Source organism: Pan troglodytes, chromosome 4 (assembly GCF_028858775.2).
Source record: "Pan troglodytes isolate AG18354 chromosome 4, NHGRI_mPanTro3-v2.0_pri, whole genome shotgun sequence".
In the NCBI taxonomy this organism is placed as follows: Eukaryota; Metazoa; Chordata; class Mammalia; order Primates; family Hominidae; genus Pan; species Pan troglodytes.
The window spans coordinates 18,195,442-18,216,386 of NC_072402.2; the positions used below are offsets into that span (position 1 = coordinate 18,195,442).

Consider the following 20,945-nt stretch of genomic DNA (forward strand, 5'->3'; position numbering starts at 1 on the left):
ATCACCTGAAGTCAGCAGTTCAAGACCAGCCTGGCCAAAATGGTGAAACCTCGTCTGTACTTGAAAAGATACAAAAATTTGCCCGGCGTGGCAGCGCGCACATTTAGTCCCAGCCGCTCTGGAGGCCGAGGCAGGAGAATCCGTTGAGCCTAGGATGCCGAGGCTGCAGTGGGCTGTGATCAGGCCGCTGTAATCCAGCCTGGGGGACAGAGCGAGACTCTGTCTCAGAAATAAACAAATAAACCAAACTAAACTAAGATAAAATGACGTAAAATAAAATTGAAATAATATTTTCACGTTTCCCTCCCCCAGCCCATTTTATTTTCAGAGTATTTGATAAACCGCTTGTTTCCCTGTGCGTTAGAGAGTTTTTTTCTCAGACATCGATGTTTTCTAATGCTCAACTTCGTAAAATGTCTCATTTTTTACTGTAAATAGTTTCTTTATTGTTGTGAAATGTGAACTTTGCGATTCTGTGAAGGAGACTGAATTCTGAAATGCCCCCTGCATTTCCCGCCCCTCAGAGACTCGCCCTGTGTCTGCCCCTCCCTTGGGTGTGGGCGGAAGCATGAATTGATGTGCCGGCCCAACTTCCTGATTAGATTAGGGCTATCCTGAACCAATGGCTGCTAAGGGCTGGGTCTAATTCAGTCATCTGAGCCCTTTGTAAGGGACGACTGAACCCCCCTGTGATTACGCTCCCCTGTGGGAGATTCCCCAGCACTGGCTGTGCACACCCAGGGAGCCTCACAGCCGAGACCTGGGCAACACGGGTAGGAGCTGAGAGCATCCTCACGGCAGCCGGCAGAACCAACAAGTGGGCCTGGGGCTCACAACCCCAAGGCATTGTTGAATTCTGCCACCAACTCGAATCGGATCGAAGCCAGACCCTTCTCGGGTGGAGGCGACGACCACACAGCCAGACCCATCCTGGAGGTCCCTCGTGTGCCTCTGAGCAGGAGGCGGTCACTTGGCCTAGCAGAACTTCTGACCTGTGAGCTGGTGTTTGTTTTAAATATCCCAAATTGGTGAGAATTCGTTCTGCATTGACCTAAAACTAACATACTCTCCTTCCACAAGTTTCTTCACATTGTGGAAGTGAGAAAATTCAGTGTGTGTGTGTTTGTGCGTGGGAAGGGGAGGCCGGGAGCCGTGTCCGGTTACGGCGGAACTGGCTCAGCAGAAGCACAGCAGCTAAAATCTTTGAAAGGTTCTCATCGCAGATCCAGAATCAAACCACCCCAGCCGGAACTTCTGCCTGTACAGCTGCTGTCACGGAGCAGGCTTGAATCTCACCCATGGAGACCGGCAGGCAAACAGGTGTGTCTGCTGAGATGCTCGCCATGCCCCGAGGTCTGAAGGGCAGCAAGAAGGATGGAATCCCTGAGGAGCTAGATGGGAACTCGGAAGAACCCAGGGATCAGGAAGGTGAGCTCAGGAGTGAGGATGTCATGGACCTCCCAGAAGGTGACAATGAGGCCTCAGCCTCAGCTCCTCCTGCAGCCAAAAGACGGAAAACACATACGAAAGGCAAGAAGGAGAGGAAGCCCACCGTGGATGCAGAGGAGGCTCAGAGGATGACAACCCTGCTGTCTGCCATGTCTGAGGAGCAGCTGTCCCGCTACGAAGTGTGTCGCCGGTCAGCTTTCCCGAGAGCACGCATTGCGGGTCTGATGCGGGCTATCACTGGCAGTTCGGTGTCTGAGAACGCGGCCATTGCCATGGCTGGAATAGCCAAGGTCTTTGTCGGAGAGGTGGTGGAAGAGGCCCTGGACGTGTGTGAGATGTGGGGAGAGACGCCCCCGCTGCAGCCCAAGCATTTAAGGGAGGCCGTTCGCAGGTTAAAGCCCAAGGGCCTCTTCCCCAACAGCAACTGCAAAAGAATCATGTTCTAGGCCCGAGGCCAGAGGGCGGGGTCTGTTTGTGCAGGAAGAAGTGCCGCGTTCATCTTCCAATGACAGGAGTGTGTGTGCTGGAGCTCCTGCGTCTCAGTCCCACCTGGATTTACCCACGATCTCAGTGTCTTAAAATGTGCAGTTGCCCTTACCTGGATGAAGACAGCAGATCGTTTCATAGGAGCCTTGGCTAAATCTCTGGGCATTTTAATGGGATGTGGAGGCGTTTTTCTATGTCTTTCCAGTTGGAGGAATCAAGGTGCCTGGGCCCAGAGCATCCCGTGGACAGGCAGCTGCATTCAGAGAGGGAAGCCCTTCCCAGGAGATCTGTATGGTTTCCCGCTGAAGCCTGGTGTAGCTGTCTCTTAGCTTGTATGCTTCTGTCTGGGTTCCAGTGATTGGAGCTTGCAGAAATGTTTCCCCGATTGTTGTTCTTCTGTACCTTTTCAATGCTCATATGTATTTTTGTGAGCCATCACGAAAACAGCTAAACTGATCAACTGTTTTCCAAACTGCAGACATCGAAATGAAATCACAAAGCACTTTTTTTCCCCCTAAGTTGACTCTTCTATTCCTGCCTGCTGTGCTTTATGTCAGCAAGTGACCCTTTCCTGCATTATAATGCAATATAGTATAGATACATCATGTAAGACTAGAGAGAAACCAATTCCAAAACCGCCTTTCCTCAAGCCGCCATTTGTAACGATCATATGGGCGGTTTAAAGGACACAGAGAGAGCCCATTGATACTTCACTGTCGCTACACGTGGTGATTTTTCCAGTGCTTCCGGAGACACTGAAATTTAGTTCCAAACATTGCCTTAGAGGATTCTTGATTTTATTCATTCTACCGATGATCCGCTCAGAAAATCAAACCTGAGTACGGAGACATTGGAGCAGTCGTTAAAGTATTGGACCAAGTCGGTTCGTCACGCGTGACAAAGTTATTCCACACTCTACTTGTACATACTCTGCTTTACCTTCGTGATGGAAAAGAGTAATTTCTCGCTATAGAGTAAAAACCCGAGATTTATTATGGAATCAGCGTGAACCTCCCCAGCACAGCTCACAGATCATACGCCAAAAATTACACTGTGATTCCGTCTCAACAATTCTCTGTAGTGACCTGTGAATTGACAGCTCGTGAGGACATTCTTTAGTTTGGCTGAATCCAAAAAACCTGAAACCATCGAAACTGAAAAAAATGGAGTCTGCCAAATTCTGCCTCTTACCCTTTCAGCTACCATGCCAGGCTCAACTATTGTACTTGATAAGTATTGGAAACTGAAGGTACTGATAATTTCAATAGAGTTTCATCAAAGTAGTATTTCTTTTGAGAAAGCCATAATCTCATCAGTAATGCCTTTCTAGAAGATCCCACAGGAAAGATGAACTAGCAACTCATCCTGACAGGAAAGTAAAACTCAGGAAAAATCCTAAGGCAGAGCAGCTTCGGCCTTCAGCGTGAAACTATCATAGTCTGGGCGCGGTGGCTCACGCCTATAGTCCCTTCTCTTTGGGAAGCCAAAGTGGGGCAGATCACCTGAAGTCAGCAGTTCAAGACCAGCCTGGCCAAAATGGTGAAACCTCGTCTGTACTTGAAAAGATACAAAAATTTGCCCGGCGTGGCAGCGCGCACATTTAGTCCCAGCCGCTCTGGAGGCCGAGGCAGGAGAATCCGTTGAGCCTAGGATGCCGAGGCTGCAGTGGGCTGTGATCAGGCCGCTGTAATCCAGCCTGGGGGACAGAGCGAGACTCTGTCTCAGAAATAAACAAATAAACCAAACTAAACTAAGATAAAATGACGTAAAATAAAATTGAAATAATATTTTCACGTTTCCCTCCCCCAGCCCATTTTATTTTCAGAGTATTTGATAAACCGCTTGTTTCCCTGTGCGTTAGAGAGTTTTTTTCTCAGACATCGATGTTTTCTAATGCTCAACTTCGTAAAATGTCTCATTTTTTACTGTAAATAGTTTCTTTATTGTTGTGAAATGTGAACTTTGCGATTCTGTGAAGGAGACTGAATTCTGAAATGCCCCCTGCATTTCCCGCCCCTCAGAGACTCGCCCTGTGTCTGCCCCTCCCTTGGGTGTGGGCGGAAGCATGAATTGATGTGCCGGCCCAACTTCCTGATTAGATTAGGGCTATCCTGAACCAATGGCTGCTAAGGGCTGGGTCTAATTCAGTCATCTGAGCCCTTTGTAAGGGACGACTGAACCCCCCTGTGATTACGCTCCCCTGTGGGAGATTCCCCAGCACTGGCTGTGCACACCCAGGGAGCCTCACAGCCGAGACCTGGGCAACACGGGTAGGAGCTGAGAGCATCCTCACGGCAGCCGGCAGAACCAACAAGTGGGCCTGGGGCTCACAACCCCAAGGCATTGTTGAATTCTGCCACCAACTCGAATCGGATCGAAGCCAGACCCTTCTCGGGTGGAGGCGACGACCACACAGCCAGACCCATCCTGGAGGTCCCTCGTGTGCCTCTGAGCAGGAGGCGGTCACTTGGCCTAGCAGAACTTCTGACCTGTGAGCTGGTGTTTGTTTTAAATATCCCAAATTGGTGAGAATTCGTTCTGCATTGACCTAAAACTAACATACTCTCCTTCCACAAGTTTCTTCACATTGTGGAAGTGAGAAAATTCAGTGTGTGTGTGTTTGTGCGTGGGAAGGGGAGGCCGGGAGCCGTGTCCGGTTACGGCGGAACTGGCTCAGCAGAAGCACAGCAGCTAAAATCTTTGAAAGGTTCTCATCGCAGATCCAGAATCAAACCACCCCAGCCGGAACTTCTGCCTGTACAGCTGCTGTCACGGAGCAGGCTTGAATCTCACCCATGGAGACCGGCAGGCAAACAGGTGTGTCTGCTGAGATGCTCGCCATGCCCCGAGGTCTGAAGGGCAGCAAGAAGGATGGAATCCCTGAGGAGCTAGATGGGAACTCGGAAGAACCCAGGGATCAGGAAGGTGAGCTCAGGAGTGAGGATGTCATGGACCTCCCAGAAGGTGACAATGAGGCCTCAGCCTCAGCTCCTCCTGCAGCCAAAAGACGGAAAACACATACGAAAGGCAAGAAGGAGAGGAAGCCCACCGTGGATGCAGAGGAGGCTCAGAGGATGACAACCCTGCTGTCTGCCATGTCTGAGGAGCAGCTGTCCCGCTACGAAGTGTGTCGCCGGTCAGCTTTCCCGAGAGCACGCATTGCGGGTCTGATGCGGGCTATCACTGGCAGTTCGGTGTCTGAGAACGCGGCCATTGCCATGGCTGGAATAGCCAAGGTCTTTGTCGGAGAGGTGGTGGAAGAGGCCCTGGACGTGTGTGAGATGTGGGGAGAGACGCCCCCGCTGCAGCCCAAGCATTTAAGGGAGGCCGTTCGCAGGTTAAAGCCCAAGGGCCTCTTCCCCAGCAGCAACTGCAAAAGAATCATGTTCTAGGCCCGAGGCCAGAGGGCGGGGTCTGTTTGTGCAGGAAGAAGTACCGCGTTCATCTTCCAATGACAGGAGTGTGTGTGCTGGAGCTCCTGCATCTCAGTCCCACCTGGATTTACCCACGATCTCAGTGTCTTAAAATGTGCAGTTGCCCTTCCCTGGATGAAGACAGCAGATCGTTTCATAGGAGCCTTGGCTAAATCTCTGGGCATTTTAATGGGATGTGGAGGCGTTTTTCTATGTCTTTCCAGTTGGAGGAATCAAGGTGCCTGGGCCCAGAGCATCCCGTGGACAGGCAGCTGCATTCAGAGAGGGAAGCCCTTCCCAGGAGATCTGTATGGTTTCCCGCTGAAGCCTGGTGTAGCTGTCTCTTAGCTTGTATGCTTCTGTCTGGGTTCCAGTGATTGGAGCTTGCAGAAATGTTTCCCCGATTGTTGTTCTTCTGTACCTTTTCAATGCTCATATGTATTTTTGTGAGCCATCACGAAAACAGCTAAACTGATCAACTGTTTTCCAAACTGCAGACATCAAAATGAAATCACAAAGCACTTTTTTTCCCCCTAAGTTGACTCTTCTATTCCTGCCTGCTGTGCTTTATGTCAGCAAGTGACCCTTTCCTGCATTATAATGCAATATAGTATAGATACATCATGTAAGACTAGAGAGAAACCAATTCCAAAACCGCCTTTCCTCAAGCCGCCATTTGTAACGATCATATGGGCGGTTTAAAGGACACAGAGAGAGCCCATTGATACTTCACTGTCGCTACACGTGGTGATTTTTCCAGTGCTTCCGGAGACACTGAAATTTAGTTCCAAACATTGCCTTAGAGGATTCTTGATTTTATTCATTCTACCGATGATCCGCTCAGAAAATCAAACCTGAGTACGGAGACATTGGAGAAGTCGTTAAAGTATTGGACCAAGTCGGTTCGTCACGCGTGACAAAGTTATTCCACACTCTACTTGTACATACTCTGCTTTACCTTCGTGATGGAAAAGAGTAATTTCTCGCTATAGAGTAAAAACCCGAGATTTATTATGGAATCAGCGTGAACCTCCCCAGCACAGCTCACAGATCATACGCCAAAAATTACACTGTGATTCCGTCTCAACAATTCTCTGTAGTGACCTGTGAATTGACAGCTCGTGAGGACATTCTTTAGTTTGGCTGAATCCAAAAAACCTGAAACCATCGAAACTGAAAAAAATGGAGTCTGCCAAATTCTGCCTCTTACCCTTTCAGCTACCATGCCACGTTCAACTATTGTACTTGATAAGTATTGGAAACTGAAGGTACTGATAATTTCAATAGAGTTTCATCAAAGTAGTATTTCTTTTGAGAAAGCCATAATCTCATCAGTAATGCCTTTCTAGAAGATCCCACAGGAAAGATGAACTAGCAACTCATCCTGACAGGAAAGTAAAACTCAGGAAAAATCCTAAGGCAGAGCAGCTTCGGCCTTCAGCGTGAAACTATCATAGTCTGGGCGCGGTGGCTCACGCCTATAGTCCCTTCTCTTTGGGAAGCCAAAGTGGGGCAGATCACCTGAAGTCAGCAGTTCAAGAGCAGCCTGGCCAAAATGGTGAAACCTCGTCTGTACTTGAAAAGATACAAAAATTTGCCCGGCGTGGCAGCGCGCACATTTAGTCCCAGCCGCTCTGGAGGCCGAGGCAGGAGAATCCGTTGAGCCTAGGATGCCGAGGCTGCAGTGGGCTGTGATCAGGCCGCTGTAATCCAGCCTGGGGGACAGAGAGAGACTCTGTCTCAGAAATAAACAAATAAACCAAACTAAACTAAGATAAAATGACGTAAAATAAAATTGAAATAATATTTTCACGTTTCCCTCCCCCAGCCCATTTTATTTTCAGAGTATTTGATAAACCGCTTGTTTCCCTGTGCGTTAGAGAGTTTTTTTCTCAGACATCGATGTTTTCTAATGCTCAACTTCGTAAAATGTCTCATTTTTTACTGTAAATAGTTTCTTTATTGTTGTGAAATGTGAACTTTGCGATTCTGTGAAGGAGACTGAATTCTGAAATGCCCCCTGCATTTCCCGCCCCTCAGAGACTCGCCCTGTGTCTGCCCCTCCCTTGGGTGTGGGCGGAAGCATGAATTGATGTGCCGGCCCAACTTCCTGATTAGATTAGGGCTATCCTGAACCAATGGCTGCTAAGGGCTGGGTCTAATTCAGTCATCTGAGCCCTTTGTAAGGGACGACTGAACCCCCCTGTGATTACGCTCCCCTGTGGGAGATTCCCCAGCACTGGCTGTGCACACCCAGGGAGCCTCACAGCCGAGACCTGGGCAACACGGGTAGGAGCTGAGAGCATCCTCACGGCAGCCGGCAGAACCAACAAGTGGGCCTGGGGCTCACAACCCCAAGGCATTGTTGAATTCTGCCACCAACTCGAATCGGATCGAAGCCAGACCCTTCTCGGGTGGAGGCGACGACCACACAGCCAGACCCATCCTGGAGGTCCCTCGTGTGCCTCTGAGCAGGAGGCGGTCACTTGGTCTAGCAGAACTTCTGACCTGTGAGCTGGTGTTTGTTTTAAATATCCCAAATTGGTGAGAATTCGTTCTGCATTGACCTAAAACTAACATACTCTCCTTCCACAAGTTTCTTCACATTGTGGAAGTGAGAAAATTCAGTGTGTGTGTGTTTGTGCGTGGGAAGGGGAGGCCGGGAGCCGTGTCCGGTTACGGCGGAACTGGCTCAGCAGAAGCACAGCAGCTAAAATCTTTGAAAGGTTCTCATCGCAGATCCAGAATCAAACCACCCCAGCCGGAACTTCTGCCTGTACAGCTGCTGTCACGGAGCAGGCTTGAATCTCACCCATGGAGACCGGCAGGCAAACAGGTGTGTCTGCTGAGATGCTCGCCATGCCCCGAGGTCTGAAGGGCAGCAAGAAGGATGGAATCCCTGAGGAGCTAGATGGGAACTCGGAAGAACCCAGGGATCAGGAAGGTGAGCTCAGGAGTGAGGATGTCATGGACCTCCCAGAAGGTGACAATGAGGCCTCAGCCTCAGCTCCTCCTGCAGCCAAAAGACGGAAAACACATACGAAAGGCAAGAAGGAGAGGAAGCCCACCGTGGATGCAGAGGAGGCTCAGAGGATGACAACCCTGCTGTCTGCCATGTCTGAGGAGCAGCTGTCCCGCTACGAAGTGTGTCGCCGGTCAGCTTTCCCGAGAGCACGCATTGCGGGTCTGATGCGGGCTATCACTGGCAGTTCGGTGTCTGAGAACGCGGCCATTGCCATGGCTGGAATAGCCAAGGTCTTTGTCGGAGAGGTGGTGGAAGAGGCCCTGGACGTGTGTGAGATGTGGGGAGAGACGCCCCCGCTGCAGCCCAAGCATTTAAGGGAGGCCGTTCGCAGGTTAAAGCCCAAGGGCCTCTTCCCCAGCAGCAACTGCAAAAGAATCATGTTCTAGGCCCGAGGCCAGAGGGCGGGGTCTGTTTGTGCAGGAAGAAGTACCGCGTTCATCTTCCAATGACAGGAGTGTGTGTGCTGGAGCTCCTGCATCTCAGTCCCACTTGGATTTACCCACGATCTCAGTGTCTTAAAATGTGCAGTTGCCCTTACCTGGATGAAGACAGCAGATCGTTTCATAGGAGCCTTGGCTAAATCTCTGGGCATTTTAATGGGATGTGGAGGCGTTTTTCTATGTCTTTCCAGTTGGAGGAATCAAGGTGCCTGGGCCCAGAGCATCCCGTGGACAGGCAGCTGCATTCAGAGAGGGAAGCCCTTCCCAGGAGATCTGTATGGTTTCCCGCTGAAGCCTGGTGTAGCTGTCTCTTAGCTTGTATGCTTCTGTCTGGGTTCCAGTGATTGGAGCTTGCAGAAATGTTTCCCCGATTGTTGTTCTTCTGTACCTTTTCAATGCTCATATGTATTTTTGTGAGCCATCACGAAAACAGCTAAACTGATCAACTGTTTTCCAAACTGCAGACATCAAAATGAAATCACAAAGCACTTTTTTTCCCCCTAAGTTGACTCTTCTATTCCTGCCTGCTGTGCTTTATGTCAGCAAGTGACCCTTTCCTGCATTATAATGCAATATAGTATAGATACATCATGTAAGACTAGAGAGAAACCAATTCCAAAACCGCCTTTCCTCAAGCCGCCATTTGTAACGATCATATGGGCGGTTTAAAGGACACAGAGAGAGCCCATTGATACTTCACTGTCGCTACACGTGGTGATTTTTCCAGTGCTTCCGGAGACACTGAAATTTAGTTCCAAACATTGCCTTAGAGGATTCTTGATTTTATTCATTCTACCGATGATCCGCTCAGAAAATCAAACCTGAGTACGGAGACATTGGAGAAGTCGTTAAAGTATTGGACCAAGTCGGTTCGTCACGCGTGACAAAGTTATTCCACACTCTACTTGTACATACTCTGCTTTACCTTCGTGATGGAAAAGAGTAATTTCTCGCTATAGAGTAAAAACCCGAGATTTATTATGGAATCAGCGTGAACCTCCCCAGCACAGCTCACAGATCATACGCCAAAAATTACACTGTGATTCCGTCTCAACAATTCTCTGTAGTGACCTGTGAATTGACAGCTCGTGAGGACATTCTTTAGTTTGGCTGAATCCAAAAAACCTGAAACCATCGAAACTGAAAAAAATGGAGTCTGCCAAATTCTGCCTCTTACCCTTTCAGCTACCATGCCACGTTCAACTATTGTACTTGATAAGTATTGGAAACTGAAGGTACTGATAATTTCAATAGAGTTTCATCAAAGTAGTATTTCTTTTGAGAAAGCCATAATCTCATCAGTAATGCCTTTCTAGAAGATCCCACAGGAAAGATGAACTAGCAACTCATCCTGACAGGAAAGTAAAACTCAGGAAAAATCCTAAGGCAGAGCAGCTTCGGCCTTCAGCGTGAAACTATCATAGTCTGGGCGCGGTGGCTCACGCCTATAGTCCCTTCTCTTTGGGAAGCCAAAGTGGGGCAGATCACCTGAAGTCAGCAGTTCAAGACCAGCCTGGCCAAAATGGTGAAACCTCGTCTGTACTTGAAAAGATACAAAAATTTGCCCGGCGTGGCAGCGCGCACATTTAGTCCCAGCCGCTCTGGAGGCCGAGGCAGGAGAATCCGTTGAGCCTAGGATGCCGAGGCTGCAGTGGGCTGTGATCAGGCCGCTGTAATCCAGCCTGGGGGACAGAGCGAGACTCTGTCTCAGAAATAAACAAATAAACCAAACTAAACTAAGATAAAATGACGTAAAATAAAATTGAAATAATATTTTCACGTTTCCCTCCCCCAGCCCATTTTATTTTCAGAGTATTTGATAAACCGCTTGTTTCCCTGTGCGTTAGAGAGTTTTTTTCTCAGACATCGATGTTTTCTAATGCTCAACTTCGTAAAATGTCTCATTTTTTACTGTAAATAGTTTCTTTATTGTTGTGAAATGTGAACTTTGCGATTCTGTGAAGGAGACTGAATTCTGAAATGCCCCCTGCATTTCCCGCCCCTCAGAGACTCGCCCTGTGTCTGCCCCTCCCTTGGGTGTGGGCGGAAGCATGAATTGATGTGCCGGCCCAACTTCCTGATTAGATTAGGGCTATCCTGAACCAATGGCTGCTAAGGGCTGGGTCTAATTCAGTCATCTGAGCCCTTTGTAAGGGACGACTGAACCCCCCTGTGATTACGCTCCCCTGTGGGAGATTCCCCAGCACTGGCTGTGCACACCCAGGGAGCCTCACAGCCGAGACCTGGGCAACACGGGTAGGAGCTGAGAGCATCCTCACGGCAGCCGGCAGAACCAACAAGTGGGCCTGGGGCTCACAACCCCAAGGCATTGTTGAATTCTGCCACCAACTCGAATCGGATCGAAGCCAGACCCTTCTCGGGTGGAGGCGACGACCACACAGCCAGACCCATCCTGGAGGTCCCTCGTGTGCCTCTGAGCAGGAGGCGGTCACTTGGCCTAGCAGAACTTCTGACCTGTGAGCTGGTGTTTGTTTTAAATATCCCAAATTGGTGAGAATTCGTTCTGCATTGACCTAAAACTAACATACTCTCCTTCCACAAGTTTCTTCACATTGTGGAAGTGAGAAAATTCAGTGTGTGTGTGTTTGTGCGTGGGAAGGGGAGGCCGGGAGCCGTGTCCGGTTACGGCGGAACTGGCTCAGCAGAAGCACAGCAGCTAAAATCTTTGAAAGGTTCTCATCGCAGATCCAGAATCAAACCACCCCAGCCGGAACTTCTGCCTGTACAGCTGCTGTCACGGAGCAGGCTTGAATCTCACCCATGGAGACCGGCAGGCAAACAGGTGTGTCTGCTGAGATGCTCGCCATGCCCCGAGGTCTGAAGGGCAGCAAGAAGGATGGAATCCCTGAGGAGCTAGATGGGAACTCGGAAGAACCCAGGGATCAGGAAGGTGAGCTCAGGAGTGAGGATGTCATGGACCTCCCAGAAGGTGACAATGAGGCCTCAGCCTCAGCTCCTCCTGCAGCCAAAAGACGGAAAACACATACGAAAGGCAAGAAGGAGAGGAAGCCCACCGTGGATGCAGAGGAGGCTCAGAGGATGACAACCCTGCTGTCTGCCATGTCTGAGGAGCAGCTGTCCCGCTACGAAGTGTGTCGCCGGTCAGCTTTCCCGAGAGCACGCATTGCGGGTCTGATGCGGGCTATCACTGGCAGTTCGGTGTCTGAGAACGCGGCCATTGCCATGGCTGGAATAGCCAAGGTCTTTGTCGGAGAGGTGGTGGAAGAGGCCCTGGACGTGTGTGAGATGTGGGGAGAGACGCCCCCGCTGCAGCCCAAGCATTTAAGGGAGGCCGTTCGCAGGTTAAAGCCCAAGGGCCTCTTCCCCAGCAGCAACTGCAAAAGAATCATGTTCTAGGCCCGAGGCCAGAGGGCGGGGTCTGTTTGTGCAGGAAGAAGTACCGCGTTCATCTTCCAATGACAGGAGTGTGTGTGCTGGAGCTCCTGCATCTCAGTCCCACTTGGATTTACCCACGATCTCAGTGTCTTAAAATGTGCAGTTGCCCTTACCTGGATGAAGACAGCAGATCGTTTCATAGGAGCCTTGGCTAAATCTCTGGGCATTTTAATGGGATGTGGAGGCGTTTTTCTATGTCTTTCCAGTTGGAGGAATCAAGGTGCCTGGGCCCAGAGCATCCCGTGGACAGGCAGCTGCATTCAGAGAGGGAAGCCCTTCCCAGGAGATCTGTATGGTTTCCCGCTGAAGCCTGGTGTAGCTGTCTCTTAGCTTGTATGCTTCTGTCTGGGTTCCAGTGATTGGAGCTTGCAGAAATGTTTCCCCGATTGTTGTTCTTCTGTACCTTTTCAATGCTCATATGTATTTTTGTGAGCCATCACGAAAACAGCTAAACTGATCAACTGTTTTCCAAACTGCAGACATCAAAATGAAATCACAAAGCACTTTTTTTCCCCCTAAGTTGACTCTTCTATTCCTGCCTGCTGTGCTTTATGTCAGCAAGTGACCCTTTCCTGCATTATAATGCAATATAGTATAGATACATCATGTAAGACTAGAGAGAAACCAATTCCAAAACCGCCTTTCCTCAAGCCGCCATTTGTAACGATCATATGGGCGGTTTAAAGGACACAGAGAGAGCCCATTGATACTTCACTGTCGCTACACGTGGTGATTTTTCCAGTGCTTCCGGAGACACTGAAATTTAGTTCCAAACATTGCCTTAGAGGATTCTTGATTTTATTCATTCTACCGATGATCCGCTCAGAAAATCAAACCTGAGTACGGAGACATTGGAGAAGTCGTTAAAGTATTGGACCAAGTCGGTTCGTCACGCGTGACAAAGTTATTCCACACTCTACTTGTACATACTCTGCTTTACCTTCGTGATGGAAAAGAGTAATTTCTCGCTATAGAGTAAAAACCCGAGATTTATTATGGAATCAGCGTGAACCTCCCCAGCACAGCTCACAGATCATACGCCAAAAATTACACTGTGATTCCGTCTCAACAATTCTCTGTAGTGACCTGTGAATTGACAGCTCGTGAGGACATTCTTTAGTTTGGCTGAATCCAAAAAACCTGAAACCATCGAAACTGAAAAAAATGGAGTCTCCCAAATTCTGCCTCTTACCCTTTCAGCTACCATGCCACGTTCAACTATTGTACTTGATAAGTATTGGAAACTGAAGGTACTGATAATTTCAATAGAGTTTCATCAAAGTAGTATTTCTTTTGAGAAAGCCATAATCTCATCAGTAATGCCTTTCTAGAAGATCCCACAGGAAAGATGAACTAGCAACTCATCCTGACAGGAAAGTAAAACTCAGGAAAAATCCTAAGGCAGAGCAGCTTCGGCCTTCAGCGTGAAACTATCATAGTCTGGGCGTGGTGGCTCACGCCTATAGTCCCTTCTCTTTGGGAAGCCAAAGTGGGGCAGATCACCTGAAGTCAGCAGTTCAAGACCAGCCTGGCCAAAATGGTGAAACCTCGTCTGTACTTGAAAAGATACAAAAATTTGCCCGGCGTGGCAGCGCGCACATTTAGTCCCAGCCGCTCTGGAGGCCGAGGCAGGAGAATCCGTTGAGCCTAGGATGCCGAGGCTGCAGTGGGCTGAGAGCAGGCCGCTGTAATCCAGCCTGGGGGACAGAGCGAGACTCTGTCTCAGAAATAAACAAATAAACCAAACTAAACTAAGATAAAATGACGTAAAATAAAATTGAAATAATATTTTCACGTTTCCCTCCCCCAGCCCATTTTATTTTCAGAGTATTTGATAAACCGCTTGTTTCCCTGTGCGTTAGAGAGTTTTTTTCTCAGACATCGAAGTTTTCTAATGCTCAACTTCGTAAAATGTCTCATTTTTTTACTGTAAATAGTTTCTTTATTGTTGTGAAATGTGAACTTTGCGATTCTGTGAAGGAGACTGAATTCTGAAATGCCCCCTGCATTTCCCGCCCCTCAGAGACTCGCCCTGTGTCTGCCCCTCCCTTGGGTGTGGGCGGAAGCATGAATTGATGTGCCGGCCCAACTTCCTGATTAGATTAGGGCTATCCTGAACCAATGGCTGCTAAGGGCTGGGTCTAATTCAGTCATCTGAGCCCTTTGTAAGGGACGACTGAACCCCCCTGTGATTACGCTCCCCTGTGGGAGATTCCCCAGCACTGGCTGTGCACACCCAGGGAGCCTCACAGCCGAGACCTGGGCAACACGGGTAGGAGCTGAGAGCATCCTCACGGCAGCCGGCAGAACCAACAAGTGGGCCTGGGGCTCACAACCCCAAGGCATTGTTGAATTCTGCCACCAACTCGAATCGGATCGAAGCCAGACCCTTCTCGGGTGGAGGCGACGACCACACAGCCAGACCCATCCTGGAGGTCCCTCGTGTGCCTCTGAGCAGGAGGCGGTCACTTGGCCTAGCAGAACTTCTGACCTGTGAGCTGGTGTTTGTTTTAAATATCCCAAATTGGTGAGAATTCGTTCTGCATTGACCTAAAACTAACATACTCTCCTTCCACAAGTTTCTTCACATTGTGGAAGTGAGAAAATTCAGTGTGTGTGTGTTTGTGCGTGGGAAGGGGAGGCCGGGAGCCGTGTCCGGTTACGGCGGAACTGGCTCAGCAGAAGCACAGCAGCTAAAATCTTTGAAAGGTTCTCATCGCAGATCCAGAATCAAACCACCCCAGCCGGAACTTCTGCCTGTACAGCTGCTGTCACGGAGCAGGCTTGAATCTCACCCATGGAGACCGGCAGGCAAACAGGTGTGTCTGCTGAGATGCTCGCCATGCCCCGAGGTCTGAAGGGCAGCAAGAAGGATGGAATCCCTGAGGAGCTAGATGGGAACTCGGAAGAACCCAGGGATCAGGAAGGTGAGCTCAGGAGTGAGGATGTCATGGACCTCCCAGAAGGTGACAATGAGGCCTCAGCCTCAGCTCCTCCTGCAGCCAAAAGACGGAAAACACATACGAAAGGCAAGAAGGAGAGGAAGCCCACCGTGGATGCAGAGGAGGCTCAGAGGATGACAACCCTGCTGTCTGCCATGTCTGAGGAGCAGCTGTCCCGCTACGAAGTGTGTCGCCGGTCAGCTTTCCCGAGAGCACGCATTGCGGGTCTGATGCGGGCTATCACTGGCAGTTCGGTGTCTGAGAACGCGGCCATTGCCATGGCTGGAATAGCCAAGGTCTTTGTCGGAGAGGTGGTGGAAGAGGCCCTGGACGTGTGTGAGATGTGGGGAGAGACGCCCCCGCTGCAGCCCAAGCATTTAAGGGAGGCCGTTCGCAGGTTAAAGCCCAAGGGCCTCTTCCCCAGCAGCAACTGCAAAAGAATCATGTTCTAGGCCCGAGGCCAGAGGGCGGGGTCTGTTTGTGCAGGAAGAAGTACCGCGTTCATCTTCCAATGACAGGAGTGTGTGTGCTGGAGCTCCTGCATCTCAGTCCCACTTGGATTTACCCACGATCTCAGTGTCTTAAAATGTGCAGTTGCCCTTACCTGGATGAAGACAGCAGATCGTTTCATAGGAGCCTTGGCTAAATCTCTGGGCATTTTAATGGGATGTGGAGGCGTTTTTCTATGTCTTTCCAGTTGGAGGAATCAAGGTGCCTGGGCCCAGAGCATCCCGTGGACAGGCAGCTGCATTCAGAGAGGGAAGCCCTTCCCAGGAGATCTGTATGGTTTCCCGCTGAAGCCTGGTGTAGCTGTCTCTTAGCTTGTATGCTTCTGTCTGGGTTCCAGTGATTGGAGCTTGCAGAAATGTTTCCCCGATTGTTGTTCTTCTGTACCTTTTCAATGCTCATATGTATTTTTGTGAGCCATCACGAAAACAGCTAAACTGATCAACTGTTTTCCAAACTGCAGACATCAAAATGAAATCACAAAGCACTTTTTTTCCCCCTAAGTTGACTCTTCTATTCCTGCCTGCTGTGCTTTATGTCAGCAAGTGACCCTTTCCTGCATTATAATGCAATATAGTATAGATACATCATGTAAGACTAGAGAGAAACCAATTCCAAAACCGCCTTTCCTCAAGCCGCCATTTGTAACGATCATATGGGCGGTTTAAAGGACACAGAGAGAGCCCATTGATACTTCACTGTCGCTACACGTGGTGATTTTTCCAGTGCTTCCGGAGACACTGAAATTTAGTTCCAAACATTGCCTTAGAGGATTCTTGATTTTATTCATTCTACCGATGATCCGCTCAGAAAATCAAACCTGAGTACGGAGACATTGGAGAAGTCGTTAAAGTATTGGACCAAGTCGGTTCGTCACGCGTGACAAAGTTATTCCACACTCTACTTGTACATACTCTGCTTTACCTTCGTGATGGAAAAGAGTAATTTCTCGCTATAGAGTAAAAACCCGAGATTTATTATGGAATCAGCGTGAACCTCCCCAGCACAGCTCACAGATCATACGCCAAAAATTACACTGTGATTCCGTCTCAACAATTCTCTGTAGTGACCTGTGAATTGACAGCTCGTGAGGACATTCTTTAGTTTGGCTGAATCCAAAAAACCTGAAACCATCGAAACTGAAAAAAATGGAGTCTCCCAAATTCTGCCTCTTACCCTTTCAGCTACCATGCCACGTTCAACTATTGTACTTGATAAGTATTGGAAACTGAAGGTACTGATAATTTCAATAGAGTTTCATCAAAGTAGTATTTCTTTTGAGAAAGCCATAATCTCATCAGTAATGCCTTTCTAGAAGATCCCACAGGAAAGATGAACTAGCAACTCATCCTGACAGGAAAGTAAAACTCAGGAAAAATCCTAAGGCAGAGCAGCTTCGGCCTTCAGCGTGAAACTATCATAGTCTGGGCGTGGTGGCTCACGCCTATAGTCCCTTCTCTTTGGGAAGCCAAAGTGGGGCAGATCACCTGAAGTCAGCAGTTCAAGACCAGCCTGGCCAAAATGGTGAAACCTCGTCTGTACTTGAAAAGATACAAAAATTTGCCCGGCGTGGCAGCGCGCACATTTAGTCCCAGCCGCTCTGGAGGCCGAGGCAGGAGAATCCGTTGAGCCTAGGATGCCGAGGCTGCAGTGGGCTGAGAGCAGGCCGCTGTAATCCAGCCTGGGGGACAGAGCGAGACTCTGTCTCAGAAATAAACAAATAAACCAAACTAAACTAAGATAAAATGACGTAAAATAAAATTGAAATAATATTTTCACGTTTCCCTCCCCCAGCCCATTTTATTTTCAGAGTATTTGATAAACCGCTTGTTTCCCTGTGCGTTAGAGAGTTTTTTTCTCAGACATCGAAGTTTTCTAATGCTCAACTTCGTAAAATGTCTCATTTTTTTACTGTAAATAGTTTCTTTATTGTTGTGAAATGTGAACTTTGCGATTCTGTGAAGGAGACTGAATTCTGAAATGCCCCCTGCATTTCCCGCCCCTCAGAGACTCGCCCTGTGTCTGCCCCTCCCTTGGGTGTGGGCGGAAGCATGAATTGATGTGCCGGCCCAACTTCCTGATTAGATTAGGGCTATCCTGAACCAATGGCTGCTAAGGGCTGGGTCTAATTCAGTCATCTGAGCCCTTTGTAAGGGACGACTGAACCCCCCTGTGATTACGCTCCCCTGTGGGAGATTCCCCAGCACTGGCTGTGCACACCCAGGGAGCCTCACAGCCGAGACCTGGGCAACACGGGTAGGAGCTGAGAGCATCCTCACGGCAGCCGGCAGAACCAACAAGTGGGCCTGGGGCTCACAACCCCAAGGCATTGTTGAATTCTGCCACCAACTCGAATCGGATCGAAGCCAGACCCTTCTCGGGTGGAGGCGACGACCACACAGCCAGACCCATCCTGGAGGTCCCTCGTGTGCCTCTGAGCAGGAGGCGGTCACTTGGCCTAGCAGAACTTCTGACCTGTGAGCTGGTGTTTGTTTTAAATATCCCAAATTGGTGAGAATTCGTTCTGCATTGACCTAAAACTAACATACTCTCCTTCCACAAGTTTCTTCACATTGTGGAAGTGAGAAAATTCAGTGTGTGTGTGTTTGTGCGTGGGAAGGGGAGGCCGGGAGCCGTGTCCGGTTACGGCGGAACTGGCTCAGCAGAAGCACAGCAGCTAAAATCTTTGAAAGGTTCTCATCGCAGATCCAGAATCAAACCACCCCAGCCGGAACTTCTGCCTGTACAGCTGCTGTCACGGAGCAGGCTTGAATCTCACCCATGGAGACCGGCAGGCAAACAGGTGTGTCTGCTGAGATGCTCGCCATGCCCCGAGGTCTGAAGGGCAGCAAGAAGGATGGAATCCCTGAGGAGCTAGATGGGAACTCGGAAGAACCCAGGGATCAGGAAGGTGAGCTCAGGAGTGAGGATGTCATGGACCTCCCAGAAGGTGACAATGAGGCCTCAGCCTCAGCTCCTCCTGCAGCCAAAAGACGGAAAACACATACGAAAGGCAAGAAGGAGAGGAAGCCCACCGTGGATGCAGAGGAGGCTCAGAGGATGACAACCCTGCTGTCTGCCATGTCTGAGGAGCAGCTGTCCCGCTACGAAGTGTGTCGCCGGTCAGCTTTCCCGAGAGCACGCATTGCGGGTCTGATGCGGGCTATCACTGGCAGTTCGGTGTCTGAGAACGCGGCCATTGCCATGGCTGGAATAGCCAAGGTCTTTGTCGGAGAGGTGGTGGAAGAGGCCCTGGACGTGTGTGAGATGTGGGGAGAGACGCCCCCGCTGCAGCCCAAGCATTTAAGGGAGGCCGTTCGCAGGTTAAAGCCCAAGGGCCTCTTCCCCAGCAGCAACTGCAAAAGAATCATGTTCTAGGCCCGAGGCCAGAGGGCGGGGTCTGTTTGTGCAGGAAGAAGTACCGCGTTCATCTTCCAATGACAGGAGTGTGTGTGCTGGAGCTCCTGCATCTCAGTCCCACCTGGATTTACCCACGATCTCAGTGTCTTAAAATGTGCAGTTGCCCTTACCTGGATGAAGACAGCAGATCGTTTCATAGGAGCCTTGGCTAAATCTCTGGGCATTTTAATGGGATGTGGAGGCGTTTTTCTATGTCTTTCCAGTTGGAGGAATCAAGGTGCCTGGGCCCAGAGCATCCCGTGGACAGGCAGCTGCATTCAGAGAGGGAAGCCCTTCCCAGGAGATCTGTATGGTTTCCCGCTGAAGCCTGGTGTAGCTGTCTCTTAGCTTGTATGCTTCTGTCTGGGTTCCAGTGATTGGAGCTTGCAGAAATGTTTCCCCGATTGTTGTTCTTCTGTACCTTTTCAATGCTCATATGTATTTTTGTGAGCCATCACGAAAACAGCTAAACTGATCAACTGTTTTCCAAACTGCAGACATCAAAATGAAATCACAAAGCACTTTTTTTCCCCCTAAGTTGACTCTTCTATTCCTGCCTGCTGTGCTTTATGTCAGCAAGTGACCCTTTCCTGCATTATAATGCAATATAGTATAGATACATCATGTAAGACTAGAGAGAAACCAATTCCAAAACCGCCTTTCCTCAAGCCGCCATTTGTAACGATCATATGGGCGGTTTAAAGGACACAGAGAGAGCCCATTGATACTTCACTGTCGCTACACGTGGTGATTTTTCCAGTGCTTCCGGAGACACTGAAATTTAGTTCCAAACATTGCCTTAGAGGATTCTTGATTTTATTCATTCTACCGATGATCCGCTCAGAAAATCAAACCTGAGTACGGAGACATTGGAGAAGTCGTTAAAGTATTGGACCAAGTCGGTTCGTCACGCGTGACAAAGTTATTCCACACTCTACTTGTACATACTCTGCTTTACCTTCGTGATGGAAAAGAGTAATTTCTCGCTATAGAGTAAAAACCCGAGATTTATTATGGAATCAGCGTGAACCTCCCCAGCACAGCTCACAGATCATACGCCAAAAATTACACTGTGATTCCGTCTCAACAATTCTCTGTAGTGACCTGTGAATTGACAGCTCGTGAGGACATTCTTTAGTTTGGCTGAATCCAAAAAACCTGAAACCATCGAAACTGAAAAAAATGGAGTCTGCCAAATTCTGCCTCTTACCCTTTCAGCTACCATGCCACGTTCAACTATTGTACTTGATAAGTATTGGAAACTGAAGGTACTGATAATTTCAATAGAGTTTCATCAAAGTAGTATTTCTTTTGAGAAAGCCATAATCTCATCAGTAATGCCTTTCTAGAAGATCCCACAGGAAAGATGAACTAGCAACTCATCCTGACAGGAAAGTAAAACTCAGGAAAAATCCTAAGGCAGAGCAGCTTCGGCCTTCAGCGTGAAACTATCATAGTCTGGGCGCGGTGGCTCACGCCTATAGTCCCTTCTCTTTGGGAAGCCAAAGTGGGGCAGATCACCTGAAGTCAGCAGTTCAAGAGCAGCCTGGCCAAAATGGTGAAACCTCGTCTGTACTTGAAAAGATACAAAAATTTGCCCGGCGTGGCAGCGCGCACATTTAGTCCCAGCCGCTCTGGAGGCCGAGGCAGGAGAATCCGTTGAGCCTAGGATGCCGAGGCTGCAGTGGGCTGAGAGCAGGCCGCTGTAATCCAGCCTGGGGGACAGAGAGAGACTCTGTCTCAGAAATAAACAAATAAACCAAACTAAACTAAGATAAAATGACGTAAAATAAAATTGAAATAATATTTTCACGTTTCCCTCACCCAGCCCATTTTATTTTCAGAGTATTTGATAAACCGCTTGTTT

General features: G+C 49.1%; 1 protein-coding gene across 1 annotated transcript in view; it reads left to right on the plus strand.

The window, feature by feature from the left end:
• LOC134810145 (TATA-box-binding protein-associated factor 11-like protein 5) overlaps positions 1-20,945 on the plus strand; it is a 30,268-nt gene that overhangs the window by 915 nt on the left and 8,408 nt on the right. The window contains exon 2 of the mRNA XM_063811798.1: positions 1,539-1,841. Within this exon, the coding sequence (XP_063667868.1) occupies positions 1,539-1,841 (303 nt within the window). The remainder of the gene's footprint in view (positions 1-1,538; positions 1,842-20,945) is intronic.